The 27,845-nt window shown below is 36.4% G+C and overlaps 1 protein-coding gene across 1 annotated transcript in view; it reads left to right on the top strand.

Moving 5' to 3' along the window:
- Positions 1–27,845, top strand: part of LOC127412503 (cAMP and cAMP-inhibited cGMP 3',5'-cyclic phosphodiesterase 10A-like) — a 127,092-nt gene that overhangs the window by 47,161 nt on the left and 52,086 nt on the right. The window contains 2 exon segments of the mRNA XM_051648961.1: positions 6,287–6,418; positions 27,246–27,274. Of these exon segments, the coding sequence (XP_051504921.1) occupies positions 6,287–6,418; positions 27,246–27,274 (161 nt within the window).

The raw sequence follows: 27,845 nt of genomic DNA, 5'->3' as shown, positions 1-27,845 counted from the left end.
AGTTATGCAAGAAACACAACAGAACAAGTAAGACTGAAAATTGGCCTAAGAGGACTGTGATTTAATGTTACATGGTGTGTATTTACAGGGTGGCCCCCCAAAAAACGGGGCCACTATGTTTGATTGCTCATATCTAAATGCATAAAGGTGTTTGCGCTATTTTTGGCGTCACTGTGACGTCATCGTGAGCAACAGCTTGCTACAAATAGATAAATAAGTAAATAGTTTAGTAGATTGTGTCGAGTAGATTGTGTACCTCCTGGAAATTTCTATATGCCAAAACATTAGTTTCAGGAAGTAAAAAAAAAGACAAAAAAAAAAACAGAATACTGCATTAACTGCTTTATTTATTTATTTTACGTGTTAAACAGTCAAATATGGTATTAAGCTAATCACAGAAATGAACGTGCTGAATTTCCCAGCCCTAATATACTGTATATACATGTATACAGTACTGTGTTTTAGGCAGTTGTGAAATTTTTTTTACAAGGTTGTTGGCAGATCGGTTGTTTCAAGCATCTTGAAGAACTTGCCACAGTTCCATATACTGTATTTAGACTGTCTCAATTGCTTTAGTCTCTTCATGTAATCATAGACTGACTCAATAGCTGCTTTCTCCACTATCGAGCCAGTGTGAGCCGGCTATCAACTGGCCAGCCGGGGCCAAAAACCTCGGACCCTGAGCCGTGAGACCACAATCGATCTGCGTACCCACCATCGGGCCAATAGCCCTGCAGGATTGCCCTAAAACCTGCCTTTAACATACCGCCCTGGTGCCAGCGTCACACATCCCACCCATTTAACAAGCAAGAGGGAAGCTCAAGCTGAGGTATCATGTTATCTAGTTATCTCGAATATCGAGTTTATATCGTTTGGAAACATTAGTAAGCTAGCAAGATAAGTTAGCGTTGACAGCTCACCGATTGTAAATGCCATGGTTTCCCGAGTGCTCTCTAGTTATAGCGGGACGATGTCCCAGCACACCGTCCATGATTTCGAACCATGGAAAGTTCTTTCTTTGGGCACCGCTTTGTCCATTGTGGGCCTTAATGGATTTTTACTGTACCTGCATTTTAAAAAATATACAAATAATTCCATAGCATTGTGCACTGGATACACTACCTGGGAAGTTCACCTAAACTCCGCCTTTGACATTGACCCCGCCTCACTCCCCAGTTGGTCTTGTTTGGCCCAAGTGTATTTGGCGGGCCAAAGGCCATTAGTCGTGGCCCAGAGAAAGCCCAGAGGAGGCACGATGAAGCCCCAGATGTGACAGTGGGAACACATCTGGGCCTGGCATGCCCTCATTTGGCCCGATAGTGGAAACGCAGCTAATGATGTTGAGATCTGGGCTCTGTGGGGGTCATAACATCTGTTGCAGGACTTCGTGTTCTTCTTATTAATATTTCCTATTGACTCTCTACAGCAGAATATACTGTATAAAAATAACCATCTTAAGACAAATGTTTTTGTGAAACTAAGACTATATACAGTATATATTATTTATCACACACGCACAAACTCACTTGCTCTTATGTGTAAATAATGTGAAAACATGGAATGGGACATCTAAACAAGTCAAGATGAGGAACATGTTATTAAGGGGTGTAATGCAAGTAAAAATATAGTTGTTTATGATTGTCTTGCAATGTCGCAACTTGCCTCAATAATACAGAATTCAGTTGAGTTGAGTGTGGTTACACGTGTGTATATCAGCTGTTTTACAACAGTTACGAATGTGAATCATCCAATCAGAATTTCCATTCAGTTGACTGTAAGAATCACCTCCTTCCTGCAACACGCCTCCCTGCTTTTCAACCCTAACACCACCGTCATAGTGGTTACACGCTACAAAACATGAACAAAACAAAGAAGAAAGCAAAGCTTTGTTCAGCATTGGTCAGTCTTACATAAAATATTACAACAACAACAAAAAATTAAATCAGTCTACGAGGGAACTACTCAACCACATAATGCACCCGGCCTTGTGTTACAGTAGCTTGTTGTAAGCCAAACGATGCCACTAAAAACATTAGAAATGTGCTTGGTTTCAACAATGACCCAGTAGATGGATGTTTCTCCCAACAACAAAGACAATAAACAGCAGCACTTGGTGAGCTCTCAAACACCTTATTGCCTATTAAGCACAATCAACTTGTCTATCCTCTTCCTCTGTCTCCATAAGGGTTCCCTAGAGTTGCACTATGGGAGTGGACCCAGGATAGGGCCTTGGAGCACCCTGCTGGGATCAGTCTTGAAAGTTGAGATTGGGACAGCAGTGGGGCGGGACAGAGTTGTTTTGCAGTGCCAGCCTCTCATCTGTCACAGAACCAAAGCTCTTTGGCCCCATTTACACCTTGCATTAACATGCTTTCTCGATGATCGAATTGCTATCAGATTGCACTTGACCACATTATATGACAGGTGTAAATGCACCCAAGATGCATTTAGCTTTTTCGGCCACCCAAAAATGTTAATCTAAAGAAAAACCCTGACTATTATAGTGATAGAAAGCATTTTAATTATCCATCAGTGCTTTTAAAATTCACTTAAAGACAGAGAATTTTCAGTTACCACAGGCTCTAATGTAATACGTAAGTAGCATTTTCCATTTTGCGTGGGTAATTTTGATCGGGTCTCTATCTGATCACAGTGGAGACACATTTGACTGCAAGGAGTATATATAAAATCCAGCTAAAGAATATCCAGGTACTATCCAGATATGAAACGCATGTTAATGCAAGGTGTAAATGAGGCCTTTTTGCGTTAGTTCAAATTAGTTCCAGCTTTTCATTTGTGCAATCTGGCCATTTCTGAACCTTCTAAATGATTTTTGCAAACTATATTTATTCATCATTAGAAGACCATTAAAATTGAATCTAAAACTTGTGACTTAAAGGTGCACAGTAATATTTTCCTGTAGTGCTTTTCCAGTGCTCAAGGCACTTTACAAAACATAAACATTAAAGCAAACTACCAGTCAAAAGTTTGGACACACTTGACTATATTTTTGTTTCTCATAATCTTAAAAACCTTTTGAACTAAAAAGGCTTATGCTTAAATGCTTAAAATGGCTTACCTTGTAGACAATAATAAATGTTTGCATATGTAGGCATTTATTTTACTTAAATAAAAATTGTAATTAAAAGCAACCAATACTGTTTAAAAATCAAATCAGGATGCACCTCATGAAATCTAGGCAAAGAGTGTATACTCGTAGAGATTAGGAACATTTGATTAACACTTTTGATAACTGCAAATTCCCCATAATGCCATTTTTGCTTTTTCATAGTTTATTAAATGTTTAATATGACTATTATCCTAAATGTGTAAAACTGTAATAAAGAATGAGAAGGTTTGTCCAAACCTTTGACAAGTAGTGTACTGTATATCTAAGCTAAACAAGCAAACCAAACAATATACATATCAAAGACACAATGCAACAATGGAGCCCAAGTCAATAGCAAAGTGATGGTATGAATTAGCACTGGTGTGACCCATCAGTCCAAACAGAATGAGTACGAATGGAAAAACGAAATGTCCAAACAAGCAGTTCCTGCTGGAGCAATGAAACAAACAGTACCATGACAAACACCGGGACCTCAAGCAGTGATAATTCTACAGCTATGTGAAGCGGCAGTGCCTAATAAACAAAAACTTCATGCATCTGCACAGACAGGTGTCAGTAATACAGTCCAAGACCGAAATAAGAGCTAACAAAATGTAAACCAAAAATGTTCCAGGTTTAATACAAGTTAAGCTCACTTGAGAGTATTTATGGCATTATGTGTACCACAAAAATAATTTTGTCCCATCCATCATTTACTTAAAAAAGCAAAGATCTGGTTACTGTAAGAATTTTTAATGGAAGTCCATTAAAAATGGGGCCAGTCCATAAACATTCAAAAGAACACACTGTTTCAAAAGTATAGCCACAAGGCGTAAACATCATACATGTTAGCATGATTTTAGGGTTGATTTTGATGAAATCGCTTACTAACCTTTTCAGTGGAAAGTTATGTCCAATTTTACAACTTCGTTGTCATGACGTAACGTAACACCGTAGACCCTGTAATCTGGTAACCACCGTAACGCAGGTAAATTCCTGATTTTATCAGACTAAAATCATGTTAATACGTAAAATGTTTAGATCTTGCTGCAGTACTTTTAAAACAATGTGTATTCCTTCACTTCCATTGTAAATGCTCTACTGTAACTGTGATTTTTGGTTCTCTTTTTATTTTTGAAATTATTCTTTGTGGTAATAAACATTATGCCCCAAAATGCTGTCAATTGAGCTTAACTTGTATTTAATTTGGAACATGTCTTTAAACATACAGTAAAAAAAAAGATCATTTGGAATGTCCTACAGCGTCACCAAACCAAACCATTGAGTTGCAAAGATTAGGGGTTTCCAGTGTTAATATATGTTAATATATTATGTGCTTGTGTGAAAAAAGTCAACAATGTAGTCAACTTCAAGTTTTTTTTATTATTTTTTATATGTATATTAATGTTTAAGGGAATGTGTATTTAGGTGTTGTGACTGGACACCCATGCCTTTTTCTTTCTTTCTTTCTTTTTTTTCTTTTTTGGGTTCGCCAAGTTTGCGGTCATTTTTAAACATATTTTTGCCTTTGATAATTTCAATGGTCCTGAAATGTGACACTTGAATTTTTAAACTAAAAATATTCCAAGTAGTCTCTCGATTAACCCTTTAAGCTTGGATGGGCCTTCCGCTGCGAGAAAAAAACAATTGTCAAAATATTTACTACAGTCAAAATATATAACTACAGTCTTGACTAACACAGAATAGCTATCGTTTGAAAGCTTAGGTCTGCTCTTTAATTAATGCAGGCATTATGACCAAAACTTAATAAAAATGTATTTTAAAAAGTGCACTGTACATATTATTGCAATCAGTAAAAACATCAGACTCCTCAAATAGCCATGTGTCATATGTTGTTGGAAAGCTCTCAAAGAGTAGAATACAACCAGCCTGTTTGTTTTACTCACAGACAAAAATATATCGAGTAATAGCTAAGTATATGTCTTTGACAATTATTTTGGGGTTGCTTATATGCCGTGTTTTCACTTATAACTTCACCAAAAATAAACAGAACATAAAGTATCACATACCATTACTTAAAGGAGGTAATCGGATGCATAGATCATTAGCACGAAGCACAATGTTACATATGGCCAACAGGAGATGGTGCCATGTAAATAGCACAAACTCAATGCAGACTCATTGAGTCAAATGGCACTCATTCTGTGAAATCTCATTACTAAAATCATGTCTCCATGCTATGAATACCTTTAGTCATCGATGTGTTAGCATGTGTAATTAGTCTTTATGAACAATTATCATGTTTTATTTGTTTGGAGAGGCTTTTGGACACATTGAGATGTTTTTGGACACTATGATAAATTATATTTGTAATGCAATAACTTTTGATTGCTTTGTCATATCAACACAAAATACTGTTTCTCAGATACAGTTGACATGATTGGGAACAAAACAAAAACTGTTTTTTGGAGCCACTTTATTTACACCCAGAGATATATAATGTAAAATCAGAAAAATAGGGGGAAAAAAAGATTTTGACTTGTTTTGTTTTTTTCAGCAGTTTCTTAGGCTGAGAGTCTCAGAATGTGTCAGTATATCATAAAAGAAAATTTAAAAAATGAAAAGTTTCCTTTACAATGATATCAAACACTTGACCCCTTTGTCGAGTTATAAGCCTTTAATTTTGGGTATGCCACTGAAACAGGAAATTTTTTAAAAGCACCTTCAGAGCTTAAAGGGTTAATAAGGTAATCAAAACGGCATGCATAATAATTATTAAAGAATCAGCAAATTGCTGTTTAAATTGTTGTGGAAACTGCCTACTGCTGTACTTTCCCCTTCCTGAGGTGAATTAAACTATTTACAAATGTTGTTTATTTTATCCACGTGGGTATTACATGCCGTTTGGCTAAAATAAACAAAATTGTATGTACTGCATAATGACTGATGGGTAAATTTCACTTCCTGTTAAGTGAAATATCAGTGTACGATATTACTCTAACTGTGAAGGACAGTAAATAATTTTGCCAGTGTTAATATGTATTCTTTAGAATTAGAACGAGTGGACGACAACAATGTGTAAAAGCTTTTTTGTAGAATCTTGAGAAAGACAGACCTGTTGTAATGGTTGAAGTAGAGATGATATTCCTGATATGCAGATGTTTGTTTGTGAATGAATGTGAGATGAAGAAACTAATGTTGCTGAATGTATTACAGGTCTGACAGATGAGAAAGTGAAGGCTTATCTGTCCCTCCACCCGCAAATGCTGGACGAGTTTGTGCTGGAGAGTGTGAGCGCAGACACCGTACACAAGTGGCTCAAACGCAAGAACAGCGTTCAGCCTGCAGGTACAGTATGCATTTGTGGCCGTGTGGACTGTGTTATAATGTTCTGGAAAAGAAGCTCTGTGTTGACTGCCTGGTACAAGATGCGTTTAGTTTTGGGGTTCTTTTTAGTGACGCTTAGTCCATGTTAATACTGTTTGATATATTTTTAGATGATGCTATTTTAGACTGGCATTAAAGGAAAAGTTTCCCCCCAAAAATATCAATTATATATTATTTACCTGTTGTTCTAAAATAGTATGCTGTTAATTTTCCTGGGGTACACAAAAGGAGAATCTTGTGTTGAAAGAGTCTTGAAGCTTTTTTTTTTTTCCCCCATAGAGAGACAGTTCATATTGTATTTGTATTGTACATGTATTTGGAATGACGTAAGGGTAAATAATGGCATTTTCATTTTCGGGTGGACTATTCCTTTAAAAATAATATTGAAGATTTTGAATGTTTATTTTTCATTTTTATTTTATACTTGTCTTTTAGTGAACCCATGCATTTGAAAGGGTTCTAATAATCTTTTAATATTGGCCTACTTTGAAAACAATAGATTTGTATATAGCAAATATAAAAATCTTCTTTCATACATCTCATACGTACTGTAGTTTTCATACTATAAAAGTGGACAGTTTCATGGTTTAAAACTGATTAATTTAATAATAATAATAATAATAATATACATTGATAAAAGATACATATGGCCTGTATAAATCACATTTAAATATTTTAAGAAAATGTCTGTAATGCAAAGGAAAAATATTTTCAGCTTATCTGCTTATATCACGGTAAAATAATGTTTGGTTAGGTTAGTAACATGTTATGTGGTAATATCTAAATTAATTGGTTTTATTTATTAGTCAAGTTTTTTATTAAATCTGACTAAATTTAGCTGAGAATATAGGTTACACCAATTTAGGAAACACACACATTCATACAATATATCTGTCTGGATACCCAAACCATTGCCGAAATGTATAAAACTCAATGTTCATTATGTATTTATTACACATTTGCTATATCAATGTTGTTAAATTTTAATATATATTTACTTAAGATATATATTAGGGCTGTGAATCGATTATACATTTTTAACTAATTAATCACAGTTTTCTGTGATTAATCAGAATGAATCATGGTACATGATACATTTCAAACAAAAAATGTATATAATCATAAATATATTTTTATTTTATACTTTGCGTCAAAGAACCTGCAAGAAATAATGTATTTTAATTATTTAAATATAAGCATGTTTCCCCACAGGAAGTGAGGAAAAACGGATACTGCATTAATTTAATTTTAATTAAGTAATTAATTGGTAACACTTTACAGTAAGGTTGCATTTGTTAACATTAGTTAACATGAACTTACACTTAACAATATAACACTTATTTACATCATTTATTAATCTTAGTTTGTTAATTTATACATATACTAATACATTACTTAATGCATTAGCTAATGTCAAATACCAATGAACAACACTCTTTTACAGCATTTATTAATCTTTGTTTATTTTACTTTATAGATATATTTAATATGACTTAACAAGGAACAGTGCCTCTTTAAAGTTTATTAATGATCATTTATGCGAACGCCTATAATAAAACATTTCTTAACATTACTCAATGCATTAGTTAATGTGAACTAACACTTAAAAATAACACGTTGTTACAGTATTTATGTGTCTCGTGCAATGATAATATTTTATTATGTATAATATGTATATAATAATGTTATAAATTTACACTAAATATTTGTACAATTGGAAATCTAAAAAAGTTTGCTACATTTATGTTGTTAAAGACAGTGGAAACACATAATAACAGGTCTGTGAAAAAAGTCCATTGCTTTCACTTTACAATAAGGTCTGTCATTACCCATAATTAATGATTTTTTATTATTAAATAATGTTAGTAAAGAGGCTACAAACAGCAATAACACATTAGGTAATGTTGAAATATGCTACACTTTGCAATAAGGTTCACAGATTTGCACAAAAAATACTTTATTATCATTATTTATCATTTGTTAGAGTCAACAAACATTACTAACTCATTAATTGATGTTTACATTTTTTCTGCGTTACAGTAAGGTTCACAAGTATGCATAATAAATACTTTATTATCATTATTTATCATTAATTAAGAGTCAACAAACTTTATTAACACATTAATTGTTGTTCAAATGGTTTTCTTTACAAAAGTTTAACAGAACTCCATAAAAATTTATATTATAGTAAAATATCACACAGGAACATAAGTGAGTGACAATTCTTTCGATATCCCATACTGTATATACACACATACACACACACACACACTATATACAGTGTGTGTGTGTATGTATATATAATTTTTATTATTATTATTATAGGCCTTCATATAAATTAAAACTAATAAACACTGTAAAGAGGCGCTGTTCCTTGTTAGCTCACATTAACTATATCTATAAATTAACACAAACGAATAATAAATGCTGTAAAAGAATGCTGTTCCTTTTTACTTCACGTTATCTAAAGTATTAAGTAATGTTTACTTATACACCTTTTTAATATTAAGAAATGTGTTAGTGTATGTATACATTAACATTAACTAAGATTAATAAATGCTGTAAATAAGTGTTGTTCATTGTTAGTTCATGTTAACTAAGGCATTAACTAATGTTAACTAAGTTATTAACTAATGTTAACAAATCCAACCTTATTATAAAATGTTACCAATTAATTTAATTTACGTTAAACAGTCAATAATTAATCGCACAAAACTAACATATTAAATTTCCCAGCCCTAATATATATATACTATATGTTATATTATATATATGTATATATATATATATATACACAGTATATTCCCATTAGTTTACACCCAACAAAAAGGGGGTTACATCAGGTAGAAATAGCTCCTTAAGTTAACAATTGGAGGTAACCACTTTTTACAATGTATATGGGATTGTTAAATAAATTGTCAAATTAAAGAACTCCTTTTTATTTGTCTCTATTGAAGTTTTCTATTGATTTAGAATATGGGTTTGTCTTACAGTCATGTAAGAACTCGAGCAAAACTTGAAAACACTTCATACACACATGCACAGAGCACAGCACTTCTTTGCATGTGTTTGTGTGTATGTAACCTGAGCAGCACAGACAGGCAGAAGGCTAAAAGTTTAGTGCACTACTGGTCTGCTGGCCCCTTATGGGTCATTAGGACTGTTTAAGCAGCACTGGCTTCTCCATGCAGTGCTTGCTTCATGCTGCGGCCGCTCCACTCGACCCATCACATCCATCAAGGGCCCACAGAGCTGGCGGCCGGCCCTGCTCGACTACTGACGTCAGAGCCAACCTCCTGGGGCATGATGCCGGGCGGGAGGGGGAATGGAGGGGGGTGAAAGTGTCGCATTTTGGGAATGTTTTCTGCATGAGTGCTGCAGAGTGCAGTGCTGGTTAACCTCGGCTTGGCTCTGCAGGCCGGGCAGCTGGATTTTTCTCAGGCAGCATTTCAACATCATTCTCTATACAAACCATATGTGCCAGATCCTGTCTTGGCCTGTGATGCATGTCAAGCAGTGCTTTGAATTAGTATGCATGCTAGCTTTCAAATTCTTTGTACACGTCAATGCTCAATAGGGTTTTTTTGTTTATTTTATGTAGCTTTTGTCCATTGACCACAAGCCAAAGGTTTTCAGGGTCCCTGAAGGTACTCCAGGAAGCTATATAAAGACATGGAATTTTCTTGCATTTTCATTTCTAACAATGAACTAGTTTCTTGTTACTTAAAGTTCTTTAAGGGATAGCTCTCCCAAAAATAAAAATTCACTTTCATTGTATCATTGCATTTCAATGCTTTTTATTTTTTATTTTTTTGCATACAGTCTTGAACTGCCAGTCCCTAATATTCATGACTAACATCTCCATTTGTTTTCAGTGGAAGAAATTAAGTCTCACGGGATTTGAACAACATAATGTGAATAATGTTCTTTTTTTTTTTTTTTTGTGAATTATCCTTTAATGAAAGGTAGAATTAGTGTTTATACTGTGTGTGTATATATATATATATATATATATAAAGCGCATTTGGTATCACTTTATAGTAGGGTTTTGGAAAGAGGGGGCATGGCTAATCCAACGGCTCAGTCTCGTAGAAGTAGAAAAGCTAGTTCACCCAAAGTTCACCCAAAGAGTTAAATTAAAAGTTATTAGGGTTTACAGTGCAGTGTGTGATTTCTGTGCAACCAAATGAAATTGCAGAATTAATGAAACTCCTTCTGTCTTCCATTGTCCAAATTTCATTTTTCACTCCAGGTTTTCCTCAACTAATGTGTCTATGACCATGTGAACTGACCTTTTTTTAACATGTAATTGACTTTTTTATTTTTTATTATAAGAGATAATCACTACCACTAGAATGCATATGTTGGTCGTACATGACCCATTTGTCTTTACTATGGTATTTAATGCACTTAACACTAGTAGTAATACACTTGCAGTGGATTAATTGTTTTCATTTTTCATTTGTTATGTAATTAAATATACATGTTAAATACCAAGTTCATATTTATGTGAAGTAGCTATGCATGTATAGCAAGTTATCTTTCAGCCGATACTTTTATACAAAGTGCAATATACAAATACCCATTACTGGGACAGTCCTCATGGAGCATCCTTAGATGCCTAGTTCACAGAAAGGACACAATGGTAATAGCTCTTGGACCACTTCTTAAGGCCCGGGTATACTTTGTTTTTGTGCATTCCTGATTGCCTCGCAACCGGTCGACCACGTTGCATTTCCGAGTATACTTTTCTGACCGCGAACGAATAGGAGCGTGTTCGCATGCGCACTATAACTGCTTTGTGACAAAGGCCCTGTCCCAATACCCCCACTTGCAGTTTTGGTCTTGCCTACTTACCCACTTGTCTTACGTGTTTCTGCTGTTTGGCCACTAGTGTGCAAGTAGACGTGAAGACTGCGAGTGTGTGGATGACTTTTGATTGCATGTTGGGACACTCGTAGATTTAAAGATGTTGGTGCTGGTTGTGACAGCTGTTTTTGTCATTTCACTCAGCTGAAGACTGATTGTTGTTGGTAGCAGTGACTGTTATAGCCTACTTAAAATAATAAAAAATATTTTCATTTTTTAATACACTACTTGTTGTTGGAAGTGTATTGGGGTGTAGAAAATATGTAAGTAAAATTTTTATAATGTTTTTATTGTGTGAAAATAATTGTAAAAGTTCATTATTTTTACTCATTTTGATTTTCAATACTTTGCACATTAAAAAAATGTTTAATTGTAAAATTGTGTCGTCCATAACTGCTGTAAAATATGAAATATAAGCAATTTATTTCTAATTTATTTCTCAATACACTGCATGAAACTTGATAAAAAAAAAAAAAAAAATATTCTATAAACCTGTGTGATCTATTAATAGCTAATAATGGAAACCATTTGAATTATATGCTTTGGCTTGTCATTTATATAAGACGACCAAAGACTACTTTACACAACTTATCAGTATGTGGTTTCATACAACAAATAAAAAGCATTAAAACGTATATTTTAAATACATAAAGATGAGAAAGAACCTGTGGTAGTAGTTGATACATTTTTTATTTTAAAACAGCATTTACTAGACCGTATATTGTATGCCACACTGGCTGATAAATGACTAAAATGACCAGCAGTATTAGGCAAGAACAAACAAAATAAAGTGATTATTGGGTGAGAAGGATAACAAAGAGGTATATAAATATACACATGAATAATATTTTGTAATTATGATGCTGATACTAAGTCATCCCAAACATGTTAAATAATGTTGAATATTTTCATTTATACTCAAATAAATATATGCTTCACTTATGTTTCACTATCTGATTATAATAAATAACTTATGTTGAAAAGCTTTCCGTGATGTCATCATGGCGAAAATACACCGACGCTCTTGTAGGCGGGATGTGGCCTCTGATTGTGATGAACTCTGGGATACACTTAGCCTGAAAGACCGCTCCGAAGCATTATTCGCACTAGTGAGGATTTAGTGTGGGTTAAGTGCACTGAGCTTTGGCATGTTTTAGACTTGGGACAGTCTTGAACACTTATTTCCTGTCGCGTGCACGCACACTCAAGTGGCCAAGACCACAAGTGTGGGTATTGGGACAGGTCCAGTATTTTAGTACAGTCAATGGCCAGCGCATGCGCAGATGACGCGGACAGCCGAGTGTGCTGATGACGCAATTTGTGTCACACATACTGTGCGTGGAGCGATCCGCAACGCACACACCTAAAGTATACTTTGGCCTTTAGTTTGTTTGAACCTGCAACTTTTCTTTATTCACAGTAGTATGCCTCACCATTTTGAACAACAAATAAAGCTACATAGAGAAATATAGAAATATAGAGTACATAAGATTGTCATTTTAGAAGTTAATAACTATATAATTAAAAGTTGTTTGTAAAAAGAAAAACATTTGATCCTTGTCCATTGTACTTCTATGTTTGTGTTTGTGTGGGTAGGGTTGTTGAGACATTTTATACGTTACCACCAGTCTTGGAAATTGTCCAAATTACTGTTATACAGCCTTTTTTACACTGTCACCCAAAACTCCTCAATTTTCATTGTGTGCAAAACTCTACAGAATTGAATAAAAGCTGTAGCAGTCATTGAAATTAAATACAATGTTTTTTAAATACAATGATCATAAAAAAATAATTAGTTTTATAAAGAATAAGCAACTTGATTACAGCTGGGTCTTTTTCGACCCACATTTGCATTTTAGGGGGGTAAAGTCACGCATGCATTCTAGGGTTAAGATATGTTGCACACTTGCGTGGATGGCGGCAAAGCTGAGATTAAAAAAGGGCAACACCACGAAAAGAGAACAAATTAAAAGTTGGTTCAGTTTACTCATAAGGCTTCTCATGTGTTCATTTTTAAAGGAAAACAACTTTCAGAGAATTCTTAGTAACCTGAATGTCTTCTGCTTTTCCTAAAGTATGATGGGTCACAAGTATACTGTATTTGTGAGACCAAATGCAAAGAGAAAGCTGCAGAGATTGGTTTAATATAATCTGTTGTACTCCACATTACCCTAAGCTGTGCAGATACTCAGACATCTTGTGATTTCACTGTTGATGTGTTTGCGACAGCATCATTACAGGCCAAACCTTCAATGGCAACCCCATCGGCAAGGCAAGTGATTTCTGTTCATGTGACGCTCTTGGTATTTATCTGTTCCAACTTGTGTTAATGCAACTCTGTGGCCTGTAACACCTCTAGCATAAAAGGTGCTTTTGTATTCAAATTCTCAAAAATTCAGAGGCGTCCCATCTGTGGCTAGTTATGAATTTATACTTATTATAATCAGCCTTCAAAGGTCAAATTTTTATTGCAGTAACAATGACAATGTTAAACTGATACTTGAGATAAGGTGCAAAACATGTCCTTCATACAAAAGTTCTCTTTATGTAAAAAATCAAGAAATTCATAATAAAAATACTGAAAAAAGTTCAATCTAAAGGAAGTGTGTATACTCAAGTCATTTATTATTCTATTTTTAAATAATTTCATTATAATTTTTTTTAAATGCATGCTCTATATTTGGAAGTACATGTAACTTAACCTGTCCTCAGCAAGAAGTCACAATGTTAAACTGCCAAACAAAGTGTTTAAAAGTGCAACAAATTCATAAATATAAATATCAACTGAAAGGTGGGGATCTGTAAGATATAAAACAATACATAAAGTACAATTGTAATTATATTTTCCATAAAAAACTGCTTATCAAAGTTGTGTCCTCACATTTTTTAATAATCCTGAATAAATCAGACAATGTCATGGTCAGCTATAACTCTTAGTACCTCTTTCCCACTTCCTGGTGGATGCAACAGTAGGACACGTGGTCTGCTAAGTTTGATATTTTTTATATATTTTAAACAAACAATGTTTAAGTCTCTGCGGTCACAGCTTCAGCATTTTAATATTGCTATTTAGACTTGTGGGATACATTTTGGCATTTTATTTTAGGTTATAGAGGCAGCTTCAACTGAGGAAAAAAACTAAATGTCTCAAATATACAACACATGGTTAAGATGGAAACGTTCAATTTTGTCAACTCTTGTCAGAATTTTCAGAATAGTGTGAAAACAGAATATATTTTATTTTTTATAGCATGTATTTTATCACTTAACTCCTTTAATGAACACCATTATTAGATCATTAAAGACTTTACACTCTTGTTGGATGTATTTAATTAAAATAGCTTGTTTTTAGGGTGTCTGATGTAGTTGACAGAAATTACAGTAAGATGTAAGTTATAAAATGAATAAATGTCCGTTTTTAGAAAAAAACCTTTTTTATAAAAACATGTTCCCTTACATGGTTCGTTAGCTGAGACCTTGTCTACAGATATATCTATGTCAAATTAATGTATTATTTAAAAAAAAATAATAATAATTATTGATTTTAAACATGTTTTGTCCCTTATCTCAATAATCAGTGAACTATTTATCAAACACAAGGGCGTAGGTTTGGTTTGAAAGTTGGTGGGGACATATCGCAAGGATAATATTCAAAATATTGGTATTAAGAAAATGCGAGAGTCAGTCTGGTAATATAGGCAAAATAACATTATTACCTCATATTGCAAGTCTCATTTCTTATTTCTCTGCCCCACTATACTAAATATTAGCCTCTTTTTTAAAAAAAAAAGAATGTCTAAAGAATAAACAAATTAAGAACTGACCACTAGGAGGAAATGTGATATGCGATAAACTTGGATAATATGCAGCGATATGCGATGCGATAAACCTAAGTTTTTATGGGTAAAAAAAGGTTTACCTCGAGAAAATAATATCCAAGGGACATAAAGTGACATAAAATGTACATTGGAGACCATTAAACAAATAGAAATCTAATCAAATGTGCAAAGTGGCATCACAAAATAAACCAGTTATGAGGAGAATGGGACATTGACATTTTTCCCCACTTTTTGCTTTCCAACTTCCCTCACTCCCACAAACTTTTCTTCTTATTTATATGTACTTACATTTTTATCTGAAAAAGTAGGCCTCCTGAAAAAAGTAGGCTTTAGACTGTGACCGGTATGCTAAGCCTGTGACCGGACAGCCACGACTTGCGAACACTCGGCCATCTGAACACCGCTTTGTGCTTACGCTTGGTGTTTTATGTTGCGCTGCTTATCAGTGATCCGTGCTGTGAGAGCTGCAGGTTGTAGCTGTTTGTTTCATCACTCCACCAGGGACCTCTTGTTTGGACATTTTATCTTTCCACTTTTACTCATTCTGTTTGAACTGTCTGGTGGACCACACTCCTGTTTATCAATACCGTACCATCATTGGTACTATTGATGACCATTGCATGGCACAGTAACGTGTTGTCAACATGGCAGCACCCATGAGGGGGCGACCCGCTCCATGTAAAATTAAACAGCTTTTATAGGGTTTCTGATATGACTGGAGTCTTCATCTTGCTCATTTTCAACATATTTCTAAAAAATACTATTCATGTATTTATGTATAAAACCTTTTTAATTAGCAAAAACTTACTTAGAGCACCTTCAATTGACAAAAAATGATTTTCACATTTATCCTGATGCTCGTCTCCAATGTGCAAAAAAATAAATAAAATCCGGCACCTCTGACACAATCGTTCAAATTTTAAGGTGATTTCCTCAAGAGGGTGCTTACCAGCCAAAAAGCCGAATTCTCCATTGGACTGCATGCAAAACTCAGTACGTTGTTCTAATTTTTGACAGTAAACATTTTGTACAAAAGTATGCTTGTTTAAATCTACTAATTTCAAGGATTGGACATAAAATACCAATTGAAATATGCCAGCGTAATCTCCAGAAACTGATTTTTAAAACATCTTACAAACAACTGTGATTGGTGTATCCAAAACAGCGCTGAGAAAAGGAACAGGTGCTACGTGACAACACCGTTTATGCGCCTCTTCAGAAGAGGTTGGGTAATAATTTACACAATAATAATTATACTAAGGACATTTAATAGTTGTTAAAATGAAAATAAAAACATAGTATAAAGTTAAAGTATTTTTTGTGTGGTATTATTGCCCAAATGTTGGTCGGGACAGTTCCAATTTTCTGAAAGTTGATCAGGATATGTCCCAGTCACCCCTACCTAAAATTACGCCTCTGATTAAACATGTTCATCAGTTAAACTGGCAAAAGATTTACATTTACAGGTGCATCTCAATAAATTAGAATGTCATGGAAAAGTTCATTTATTTCAGTAATTCAACTCAAATTGTGAAACTCGTGTATTAAATAAATTCAGTGCACACAGACTGAAGTAGTTTAAGTCTTTGGTTCTTTTAATTGTGATGATTTTGGCTCACATTTAACAAAAACCCACCAATTCACTATCTCAAAAAATTAGAATACATCATAAGACCAATAAAAAAAACATTTTTAGTGAATTGTTGGCCTTCTGGAAAGTATGTTCATTTACTGTATATGTACTCAATACCTGGTAGGGGCTCCTTTTGCTTTAATTACTGCCTCAATTCGGCGTGGCATGGAGGTGATCAGTTTGTGGCACTGCTGAGGTGGTATGGAAGCCCAGGTTTCTTTGACAGTGGCCTTCAGCTCATCTGCATTTTTTGGTCTCTTGTTTCTCATTTTCCTCTTGACAATACCCCATAGATTCTCTATGGGGTTCAGGTCTGGTGAGTTTACTGGTCAGTCAAGCACACCAACACCATGGTCATTTAACCAACTTTTGGTGCTTTTGGCAGTGTGGGCAGGTGCCAAATCCTGCTGGAAAATGAAATCAGCATCTTTAAAAAGCTGGTCAGCAGAAGGAAGCATGAAGTGCTCCAAAATTTCTTGGTAAACGGGTGCAGTGATGGTTTTCAAAAAACACAATGGACCAACACCAGCAGATGACATTGCACCCCAAATCATCACAGACTGTGGAAACTTAACACTGGACTTCAAGCAACTTGGGCTATGAGCTTCTCCACCCTTCCTCCAGACTCTAGGACCTTGGTTTCCAAATGAAATACAAAACTTGCTCTCATCTGAAAAGAGGACTTTGGACCACTGGGCAACAGTCCAGTTCTTCTTCTCCTTAGCCCAGGTAAGACGCCTCTGACGTTGTCTGTGGTTCAGGAGTGGCTTAACAAGAGGAATACGACAACTGTAGCCAAATTCCTTGATGCCTTGACCCCAGCCTCAGTCCATTCCTTGTGAAGTTCACCCAAATTCTTGAATCGATTTTGCTTGACAATCATAAGGCTGTGGTTCTCTCGGTTGGTTGTGCATCTTTTTCTTCCACACTTTTTCCTTCCACTCAACTTTCTGTTAACATGCTTGGATACAGCACTCTGTGAACAGCCAGCTTCTTTGGCAATGAATGTTTGTGGCTTACCCTCCTTGTGAAGGGTGTCAATGATTGTCTTCTGGACAACTGTCAGATCAGCAGTCTTCCCCATGATTGTGTAGCCTAGTGAACCAAATTGAGAGACCATTTTGAAGGCTCAGAAAACCTTTGCAGGTGTTTTGAGTTGATTAGCTGATTGGCATGTCACCATATTCTAATTTTTTGAGATAGTGAATTGGTGGGTTTTTGTTAAATGTGAGCCAAAATCATCACAATTAAAAGAACCAAAGACTTAAACTACTTCAGTCTGTGTGCACTGAATTTATTTAATACACGAGTTTCACAATTTGAGTTGAATTACTGAAATAAATGAACTTTTCCACGACATTCTAATTTATTGAGATGCACCTGTACATTTACATTTATGCATTTGACAGATGCTTTTATCCAAAGCGACTTACAGTGCACTTATTACAGGGACAATACCGTTGGAGCAGATAGCTGCATCCAAATCACGTACGGTCAGAGTAGGCCTATGTACTGTTTTTGATGAAGGATGCACTTATAGGCCGGTAAAACAGTACATTCTTTAGGTATGCATGTGATTAGGATTACTAGATTCCGGACATACTTCATCCCGGAATATATGACGTAATAACAACAGCTATGAAAGTAGTTTACTCTGGTTTTGTTAAACAAGCGCCATTTAAGCACAAGGAACAACTTTCTTCTAATCAGTGTTTGAACGTGACATCTTTTCAGCTCAAGAGGCATTATGTGATACTAAAGTTTCCATTTGATCCGCACTTTAGAATCTCGCTGGAAATAGTTGGTTATTCGGGTATTTCTCACTTACTGTTTTATGAATATTGAGGATTCAACTCCATTGGCATACTGTTTTGGCATACTATAGATTAGGGAACATACTGTACAGTAATTCATGATCGTGACAAAGAAAAGGAAAGTGTGGATTTCAGATGGGAGGATGCGAAGGTCAGATGGTTGTTAACTCTAACCCTAACCCTTACATTACCCTTGCATTTGCGTGACTACATCAAGCATAAAGCTGGCTTTTCTATTCTACAACATAATTTACTTCACCCTTAAAAGATGACACATTAATGCACAGCTCTGCATTTCTCATTAATGTGAGACATAATTTAAATTCACTTATCTTAAGCTGCATTTCACTTCACAGGGTCCCCACGCAGTGCTAACTGCTCCCTACTCACTGAACATGGGATATCTGTTGAAGTTCACTTCACTTGACAAAATGGGTTAATTTGGAACACACTGCAATGTCATCAAACACATACAACACTTGAGTTGCGAAGATTACGGGTTTCAAGTAAGATGACATTATATACTTGTGTAAATTCATATAAATGTAATATAAAGTACCTTATTTCCATATATATATATATATATATATATATACATACACTGATGAGCCAAAACATTATGACCACTCACAGGTGAAGCGAATTACGTTGTTCATCTCCTAACAAGGCCACATATCAAGGTCTGGGTAGATTAGATGGTAAGCGAACAATCTGTTCTCATAGTCAACGTGTTGAATGCAGGAGAAATGGGCAAGAGTAAAAACCTGAGCGACTTTGACAAGGGCCAAATTTTTATGGCCAGATGGGTCAGAGCATCTCTGAAACGGCAAGGCTTGTGGGGTGCTCCCGGTCAGCAGTTGTGAGTACCTACCAACAGTGGTCTGTTGAGGGACAAACCACAAACTGGCAACAGGGTGTTGGGCTCCCAAGGCTCATTGATACACGAGGGCAACAAAGGCTATCCCATCTGGTCCGAACTGACAGAAGGTCTACTGTGGCACAAGTCACAGAAAATTGTAATGATGGTTACGGGAGGAATGTGTCAGAACACACAGTGCATCGCACCCTGCTGCATATGGGGCTGCGTAGCCGCAGACCGGTCAGAATGCCCATGATGACCCCTGTCCACTGTCAAAAGTGCCTACAATGGACACGCGAGTGTCAGAACTTGACCTTGGAGCAGTGGAAGAAGGTTGCCTGGTCCGATGAGTCCCGTTTTCTTGTGCATCACGTGGATAGCCGTGTACGTGTGCGCTGTTTGCCTGGGGAAGTGATGGCACCAGGATGCACTGTGGGAAGACGACAAGCCGGTGGAGGGAGAGTTCTGCTCTGGGAAATGTTCTGCTGGGAATCCCTGGGGTCTGGCCATTCATGTGGACGTTAATTTGACATGTGCCACCTACCTAAACATCATTGCAGACCAGGTACACCCCTTCATGGCAATGGAATTCCGTGATGGCAGTGGCCTCTTTCAGCAGGTTAATGCTTCCTGCCACACTGCACACATTGTTCAGGAATGGTTTGAGGAACATGATGAATAGTTCAGGGTGTTGCTCTGGCCTCCAAATTCCCCTGATCTCAATCTGATTGAGCATCTGTGGAATGTACTGGACCAACAAGTAATAACATTTATTAAAATTAAAATAATTTGGTTATTTTAAAAAATGTGTGTCTTCTTAACTGTTAATATGACAATTTTGTGAATTAAGCTGAATACAAATGTAAGAGTCCCAAACACCTTTTGTTGATTTTATTTTAGCGTTTATTGAAGCCAACTTTGTGTCGTGCTGTGAAGTGTAACTGTACACTTATTCCCTCTGCCATTTGGAGTGCCCTTCCAACTGAACATATACACTCCTTTCAGATTGGAATCTCACTTAAAATGGCAGAATACTCTGTGAAGTTCACTTCGCAGGACACTATCGGTTGGTTGGAACATACATTTAAACTTTAAGGGATAGTTCACCTAAAAATTCAAAATCTCTCATCATTTACTCATCCTTATACAATTCCAGATGTGTATGGTTTTCTTTCTTCTGCAGAACACAAATTGAGATCTTTAGAAGAATATTTCAGCTCTGTTGAACCTTACATTGCAAGTGAATGGTGGCCAGAACTTTTAAGTTCCAAAAATAACATAAAGGCAGCATAAAAGCAGTCCATATGACTCCAGTGGTTTAATCCATGTCTTTAGAAGAGATATGATAGGTGTGGGTGAGAAACAGATCAATATTTAAGTAATATTTTACTATAAATCTTCACTTTCACATTCTTCTTTTGTCTTTGGCTATTCGCATTCATGCACATCGCCACCTACTGGGCAGGGAGGAGAATTTATAGGAAAAAAAAAGGCCTAAATATTTATGTTTCTCACCCACACCTATGATATCGCAAAATGGCATCAAGCATAATTGCAATCTGTTTTTGTTTTGTTTTGTTTTGTTTTTTAGCAGTGTGACTGGGTTAGACAAAGCAACATTGTCTCAACCAATTGTGTGAGTTTTGGGTGAGGCTTCCAGTTTCCTGACCAATGGAAGATGGGGAGTTTTTGAAAATTACTTTTGCAATTCTGCTTGCTGCCACTAGTGGTGCAGAAATTACGCACTTCAGTTTTAAAGACCCCATGAAATGGCTTGACAAGTGCAGTTTTCTTTCCTGTTTTGAGGGGTTTTTCAAAGGCTGGACATAAGGAAGTTCTTGTTCCCCTATAACGACCAGTTAGATGCAGATGGTTTTAGGGGGAGGATACAATTTTATTCTAGAGAGCATTTTATTGGACAAGCATTTGAAGATATCCATTGGTCCATTTCCCTGGAAGAGAAATATTGTTAATTTATATATTGTGTATCTGCTAAAAGTTACTTTTGTTAGCTTAGGAGGTAGGAGTATACTAGCATATAGATAATTTGAAAGCTAACAGACATGAGCTAAAAGTGACTCCAATTTTGCTGTTTAAAGGAAAACAAAAGGTTATGCTGATATTATAGAATGATGTGGCTGCATTTAAAAATAAAAACTACATTAATTCTTGAAACTGATGGTGTCATTCACAGATATATAATATATGGACCTCTTGGCAAATCAGGTGTTTCAATCACTGAAGACGTGCCAGTTCTGACACTGGGATGAATGACTAGTCAAATCAATAGGCTAAAGCACAAGACTGACTGTTGACATCTAGCTGAGCTCTTTTAATTCTTTCTCCTTCAAGGATATTCAAGTATAGGCTTTGTTACTGATGAATGAGAATAACTCTAGACTTCACAGGTCAACATCTGCTCAATAAGCCACTGCCAAGTGGACCCACTAATTCTTTGGTTTGAAATCTAAAATGGAAATCTTGTAGGTGCTGCTTTTCTGTGAAATGTGAACAATCATGTTTTATATCTTGTGACTGTTTTTCCCCTGAAAGCACACATTCCAATACTTTAGCCTTTATCTCTTTAGACTTTCAGATGTATTCCTAAGCAATGTCATGACAGCTTCTTTAAATAATGTGAGATGAGTTACACGCCAAAATGTAATACTTGGGATTAAGGTTTTATTCAAATCCCTAACCCTAAACACAAGCAATAGTAATAGTGATGCCTGCCTTGTGTATTAGCTCTCTCGTTGTCTGTGGTTCGACTGTGACTAACGAGAACCCCCAAGGCCCCAGTGACGTCAGCAGCCTCCACCTTATTCCCACCTCACATCCCCCCGGCACTGTTTGCTTTTCACGCGTGCACAGTCTTCTAGTAATTTATAAATCCCAAACCTTCCACCGCTCTGCCTCTCGAGAAATGCTACATCTGGACTTATTCTGTGCACACACTCAAACACGTGTGCACCGCATGATTCATGACCTACTCATTCAGTCGCTCTTTATCCCAGTGGCCTTGATGACCTTGGCCATACAGGAGAGCTGTGGATGACATGCAGGTAAAACATTCTGAAATGTGCCATAATTCAATGATGGAAGAGGAGACTGCTTGAATGTGCCGTTTGAGTCTAGCTCAGCCTCAGACAGGGGACGTCTGGACAGAAGTCAAACAAAGTGTCTCGATTCTTTCTCCTATGATTCCCCACATAAAGATTCATAAATGCATTTTCTTGTTCCATTGTTTTTATCAAATTTGCCAATTTGTGTTTTTTCTTAATTCAGTTGGAGATATTGTCACAACACTCCATTATGAACATTTAAGTTTTCGTAAATTTCGATTTCTGTACCTTTTTCCAAACCAAACTGAAAAAAGCTATTGTTTTCAAACAGGTTCACTTATATTTTACACTTTTTAGAGGGATAGGCAGCCTACCAATGGCTTTGGCCCAATTAAGCTGGGGTAGGTGAAGGTGTCTTAACATCGAAAAAAATTAGCCTGACCTCATGAAAATTACTTGACTGTGGCAACATTTTTATAAAATGATTATACTCATTACACATATTGCTGCAGTGTCGAGGTCAAATGTCCACTGAGGGGTGCTAAAAGCGAGGTTAAAGGAATATTCCAGGTTAAAAACAAGTAAAGCCCTAGGTACAGTGCATTCAGAAAGTATTCAGACCCCTTCACTTTTTCACATTTTGTTATGTTGCAGACTTATGCTAAAATGCTTTAAATTATTTTATTTTTTCACATCAATCTACACTCCATACCCCATAATGACAAAGCAAAAAACGGATTTTTGATAACTTTGCAAATTTATTAAAAAGAAAAAAACTGAAATATCACATTGACATATTGTATTCAGACCCTTTGCTTTGACACTTGAAATTTAGCTCAGGTGCATCCCATTTCTCTGGATCATCTTTGAGATGTTTCTACTCTTTGATTGGAGTCCACCTGTGGCAAATTCAGTTGGAATGGCACACACCTGTCAATATAAGATCTTACAGCTAAAAATGCATATCAGAACATAAACCAAGCCATGAGGTCAATGGAACTGCCTGCAGAGCTCAGAGACGGGATTGTGTCGAGGCACAGATCTGGGTAAGGCTACAAAAAAATTTCGGCTGCATTGAAGGTTCCCAAGAGCACAGTGGCCTCCATAATTCTTAAATGGAAGAAGTTTGGAACAACCAGGACTCTTCATAGAGCCGATATCTCTGCTAAGATATCTCTTCCTAGTAGAGATATCCTTAATGAAAACCTGGTCCAGAGCGCTCAGGACCTCAGACTGGGCCGAAGGTTCACCTTCCAACAGGACAATGACCCTAAGCACACAGCCAAGAAAATGCAAGAGTGGCTTAGGGACAACTCTGTGAATGTCCTTGAGTGGCCTGGACTTGAACCCAGTCGAACATCTCTGGAAAGACCTGAAAATGGCTGTCCACCAACGGTCCCCATCCAACCTGACAGAGCTTTAGAGGATCTGCAGAGAAGAATGGCAGAAAATCCCCAAATCCAGGTGTGCAAAGCTTGTCGCATCACCCATAAAGACTTGAGGCTGTAATCGCTGCCAAAGGTGCTTCAACTAAGTACTGAGTTAAGGGTCTGAATACTTATGTCAGTGTGATATTTCAGCATAAGCATTTTAGCATAAGGATCTAACATAACAAAATGTGAAAAAAATTAAGGGGTCTGAATACTTTCTAAATGCACTCTATACTTCCATTAGGACGTAAACGCTTAGCGTCTTCGTACAGTCGAACGCCAGCCTGTCAAAGTATACTCCATATAAAATGTACGTGCAAACACAGGCGGTTGGCACAGGTGCGCTACAACTGCTATGAGACTCAGGACGTTCTCTTGAGGAGTTTAGACCCATAAAGATGTCTTTATATTCCTTCAGACTCGAGTTATACAAATGCAGGTATCTCCTGACCTCCTCACACACGCACTCTTAACTTGCACATCCACTGTTTTTGTTTTTACCTTCATCTCCTGGTATTTACCGGTGATTACATATTCTCAGCACTTCTTCATATCAGCAACGGCTCAAATGAGAGTGTTGCCGCCTTGTGGACCCACTAATTAGTGCAAATAACTCCTGGCGCATGCGCATTCTGCAAGTTCAAAGACATGCAGTTAGGAAATCGGGCTGCGCACGTTCAGTGCGTGCACACTCTAATGATGACGAGATTTGTGTTACACGTCTGACCGAAGTATACTTTGGGCTTTAAGCTCAATCGACAGCATTTGTGGCATAATGTTGATTGCCACAAACATTTATTTTGACTTGTCCCTCCTTTTCTTTTTTTTTTAAAAAAAGAAGCAAAAAATCAGTGTTGCAGTGAGGCACTTACAATGAAAGTGGATTTTTTTGATGGTTTAAAGGCAGAGATGTGAAGCGTTGTTGATTGAACTTATTTTAATTCTTCTTTTAAAACCTGTGTATTATTTGAGCTGAAAATTTGTTTTAATCATCATTTTTGTGGTAGTTTTAGAGTTAATGGTGTTACGTCTTCATGGCAACAAAGTTGTAAAATTGGCTATAACTTTAAACAAAAAAGGTTAATAGGTGTTTTTATCACAATAAAATCATGTTTACATGTATATTGTTTGTCTTGTGGCTATACTTTTGAAACAGTGAGTATTTCAGCTTTTACAGATTGGCCCCATTCACTTCCAAGTGCCTCACTGAAACCCAAGTTTTATTTATTTATTTATTTATTTATTTTTGGGATTTTCTCCCCTTTTCTCCCCAATTTGGTATGCCCAATTCCCAATGCGCTTTAAGTCCTCGTGGTGGCGGAGGATGAATAGCAGTTGCCTCCGCCTCTGAGACAGTCAATCCACGCATTTTATCACGTGGCTTGTTGAGCGCGTTACCTCTCCGCGGCATCCACGCACAACTCACCACATGCCCCACCGAGAGCGGGAACAACATTATAGCGACCATGAGTAGGTTACCCCAATGTGACTCTACCCACCCTAGCAACCGGGCCAATTTGGTTGCTTAGGAAGCCTGACTGGAGTCACTCAGCACGCCCTGGATTCCAACTTGCATCTCCAGGTGTGGTAGTCAGTTTATTTACTTGCTGAGCTACCCAGGCCCCCAGTTTTTGCTTTTTTTAAAGAAAAGGAGGGGCACATAAAAATAACTTTTTGTGGTAATCAACATTATGCCACAAATGTTGTTGATTGAACTTAACTTGTTTTGAAACCGGAATATTCCTTTATTGTTCTCCCAAAAAGATTAGGTTTTTAAGGTTTATGTTCTATGGCGTTTTCAATTAAAAAATCTACCTCCGTAACCTAAACCTTTAACCGAAACCTAACCAAAAGTGTCATAAAAAGCAAATGTGAATTTTTATTTTTTTTTCTGTTTTGAAAAGAACATAACCAACGGCCCTTCCCTAAATGCTACATCTAAACCTAACCGATAGTTTCATAAAAGCAAATGCGAGATGAAAAATGCAATAACTGAGGCAGCCACACATCATGGTCCTTCTATGACACTTTGGGCTCACGTGTAAACTCACCTGCTTTGTTGGTCTTGAATCCCGGTCTTCTGGATGTAGTAAAGAAAGTAGTTAGGTTCAATTTTGATTCGCGTTCTGTGTGTAATCTTTGTATGCCATTAGCAGCAACAAACAGAGCTGCAAAAATAACTAGATACTGTTCAGCTTCTTGTATGAATTGGGCGACACTTCTGTGTTCAAGAAAAAGGTGGATATTATGTTGCAATAATGCTTGGCAACCATAAACAACCTACATTTAGTCTAACCAGCTATATTACTTACCACACTAATTGTTTATTCCAATTATTAAGATTCATAAATTAAATAATTTATTGAACATTGTTGTGATTTATCATATTGCTTTTGCCAGCATTTATGACTAAGAACTCCACTTCACTGTGGTAAAATCACTGTAACACTTGGCCTTTTGTGGCTTATTGCTTTATTTAACTACATGAAATTTCTCAAAAATGGCCAGCTAAAGATTTTAAAGGAAAGTGAAAATGTGTTTTTTTAAAGGTGCACTCAGTAACTTATGTCTTTGTGTCATCTTGAACTTACAGTGACACCTAGCAGCTTGGATGCAGCATCATTTAAAATCAATAGTTTTCATTTTCAGATGCCATTGTAGAAATGTAGTATTCACAGTCAGTCATGATTACTTTAATCATTGAGTGAAAGTGTCAAATAACAGGACGGTTACTGAGATTAAGCGAGTAGTATTCGGCTGGTCATGTGATTCTAACATGGCCGCCCCCATGTGTGGACCCTCTCCATGTAGAATAAAACAGCTTTTATAAGGTTACTGATATGACTGGAGTCTTCATTTTAATGTGAGTGCTCATGATTTCCTGCATATATTGCAGACTTACAATTCATGTCTTTAGGAGTTCATCTTTTTTAACAAGGAAAAAATTACTGAGTGCACCTTTAAATGTTTCCAAAGACTTTTGTCTGATGTCAGTTGCAATGTACACATTGAGTTATAATGTTGCGTGTTTGTTTGTGCTGTGGTGCATTGGTAAATACAGTGCTTGTTACACATGCAGGTGATGAAGGTTCGAGTCTGGCCTGTGCCACCATGTCCTAATCCCATTTTTCACCCCATAATTTCCTGTCTTCTTTTTACAGTGCCATCTAATTAAAGGCATATAGATATAGCACATTAACTTTACTATTTTGTATAGCCTAAATGTTAAGTACATGTTCTGTTGCATTTGATTTGATGTGTATTTCTTTTGTAATTCAACAGATGATTCCTCAGCTAAAGAAGTCAGTAGGGTAAGTGAGGCATCACTTTTGTGTATACATGTATATGCATGCACATTAAAGGAGTCATTTAATTAGTCTATTTGATGTCAGAAATTTGTAGAAGTTCAGAACGAGTCATTTTTGCAGCTATGTTTTAATAAATGCTGTTGTTGGACTGAGGAAGTTTTGAGTTCTGAAAGTAACAGTATGTTTTCAAAGCACATCAAAATCTTTAATCTCTATTAATTAAGGAGAATCTCATTTTCCATGATATAACCCCTTTAAATGTTAAAACATTTTTATAAAGGTGTGTGACAAAAGTGTGAGCATTCATGACTAAAGGCAGAGCATCCCAAGTGAGGACAGCTATCGGGACGAGCGCTTACAGAACACTTCATTTTATGTTACACTTTATGTTAATAATCTCTCTGCAACAGACATACTGCTGCAAAGTATGATAGTGTCTGCTAAATGACAAATGACATGCAGGACATGGACCTGTGACAGATTTATATGAGCAGAGGCAATGACTTGTTAATGAGATCTTTGGCACTTTAATGGCCTGATACCACAACACACACACTGCCTGAGCACTTGGGCC

This window comes from Myxocyprinus asiaticus, chromosome 21 (assembly GCF_019703515.2).
Source record: "Myxocyprinus asiaticus isolate MX2 ecotype Aquarium Trade chromosome 21, UBuf_Myxa_2, whole genome shotgun sequence".
Lineage (NCBI taxonomy): Eukaryota > Metazoa > Chordata > Actinopteri > Cypriniformes > Catostomidae > Myxocyprinus > Myxocyprinus asiaticus.
The sequence above is the reverse complement of the archived record's forward strand: the minus strand, read 5'-3'. Positions and strand labels throughout refer to the sequence as shown.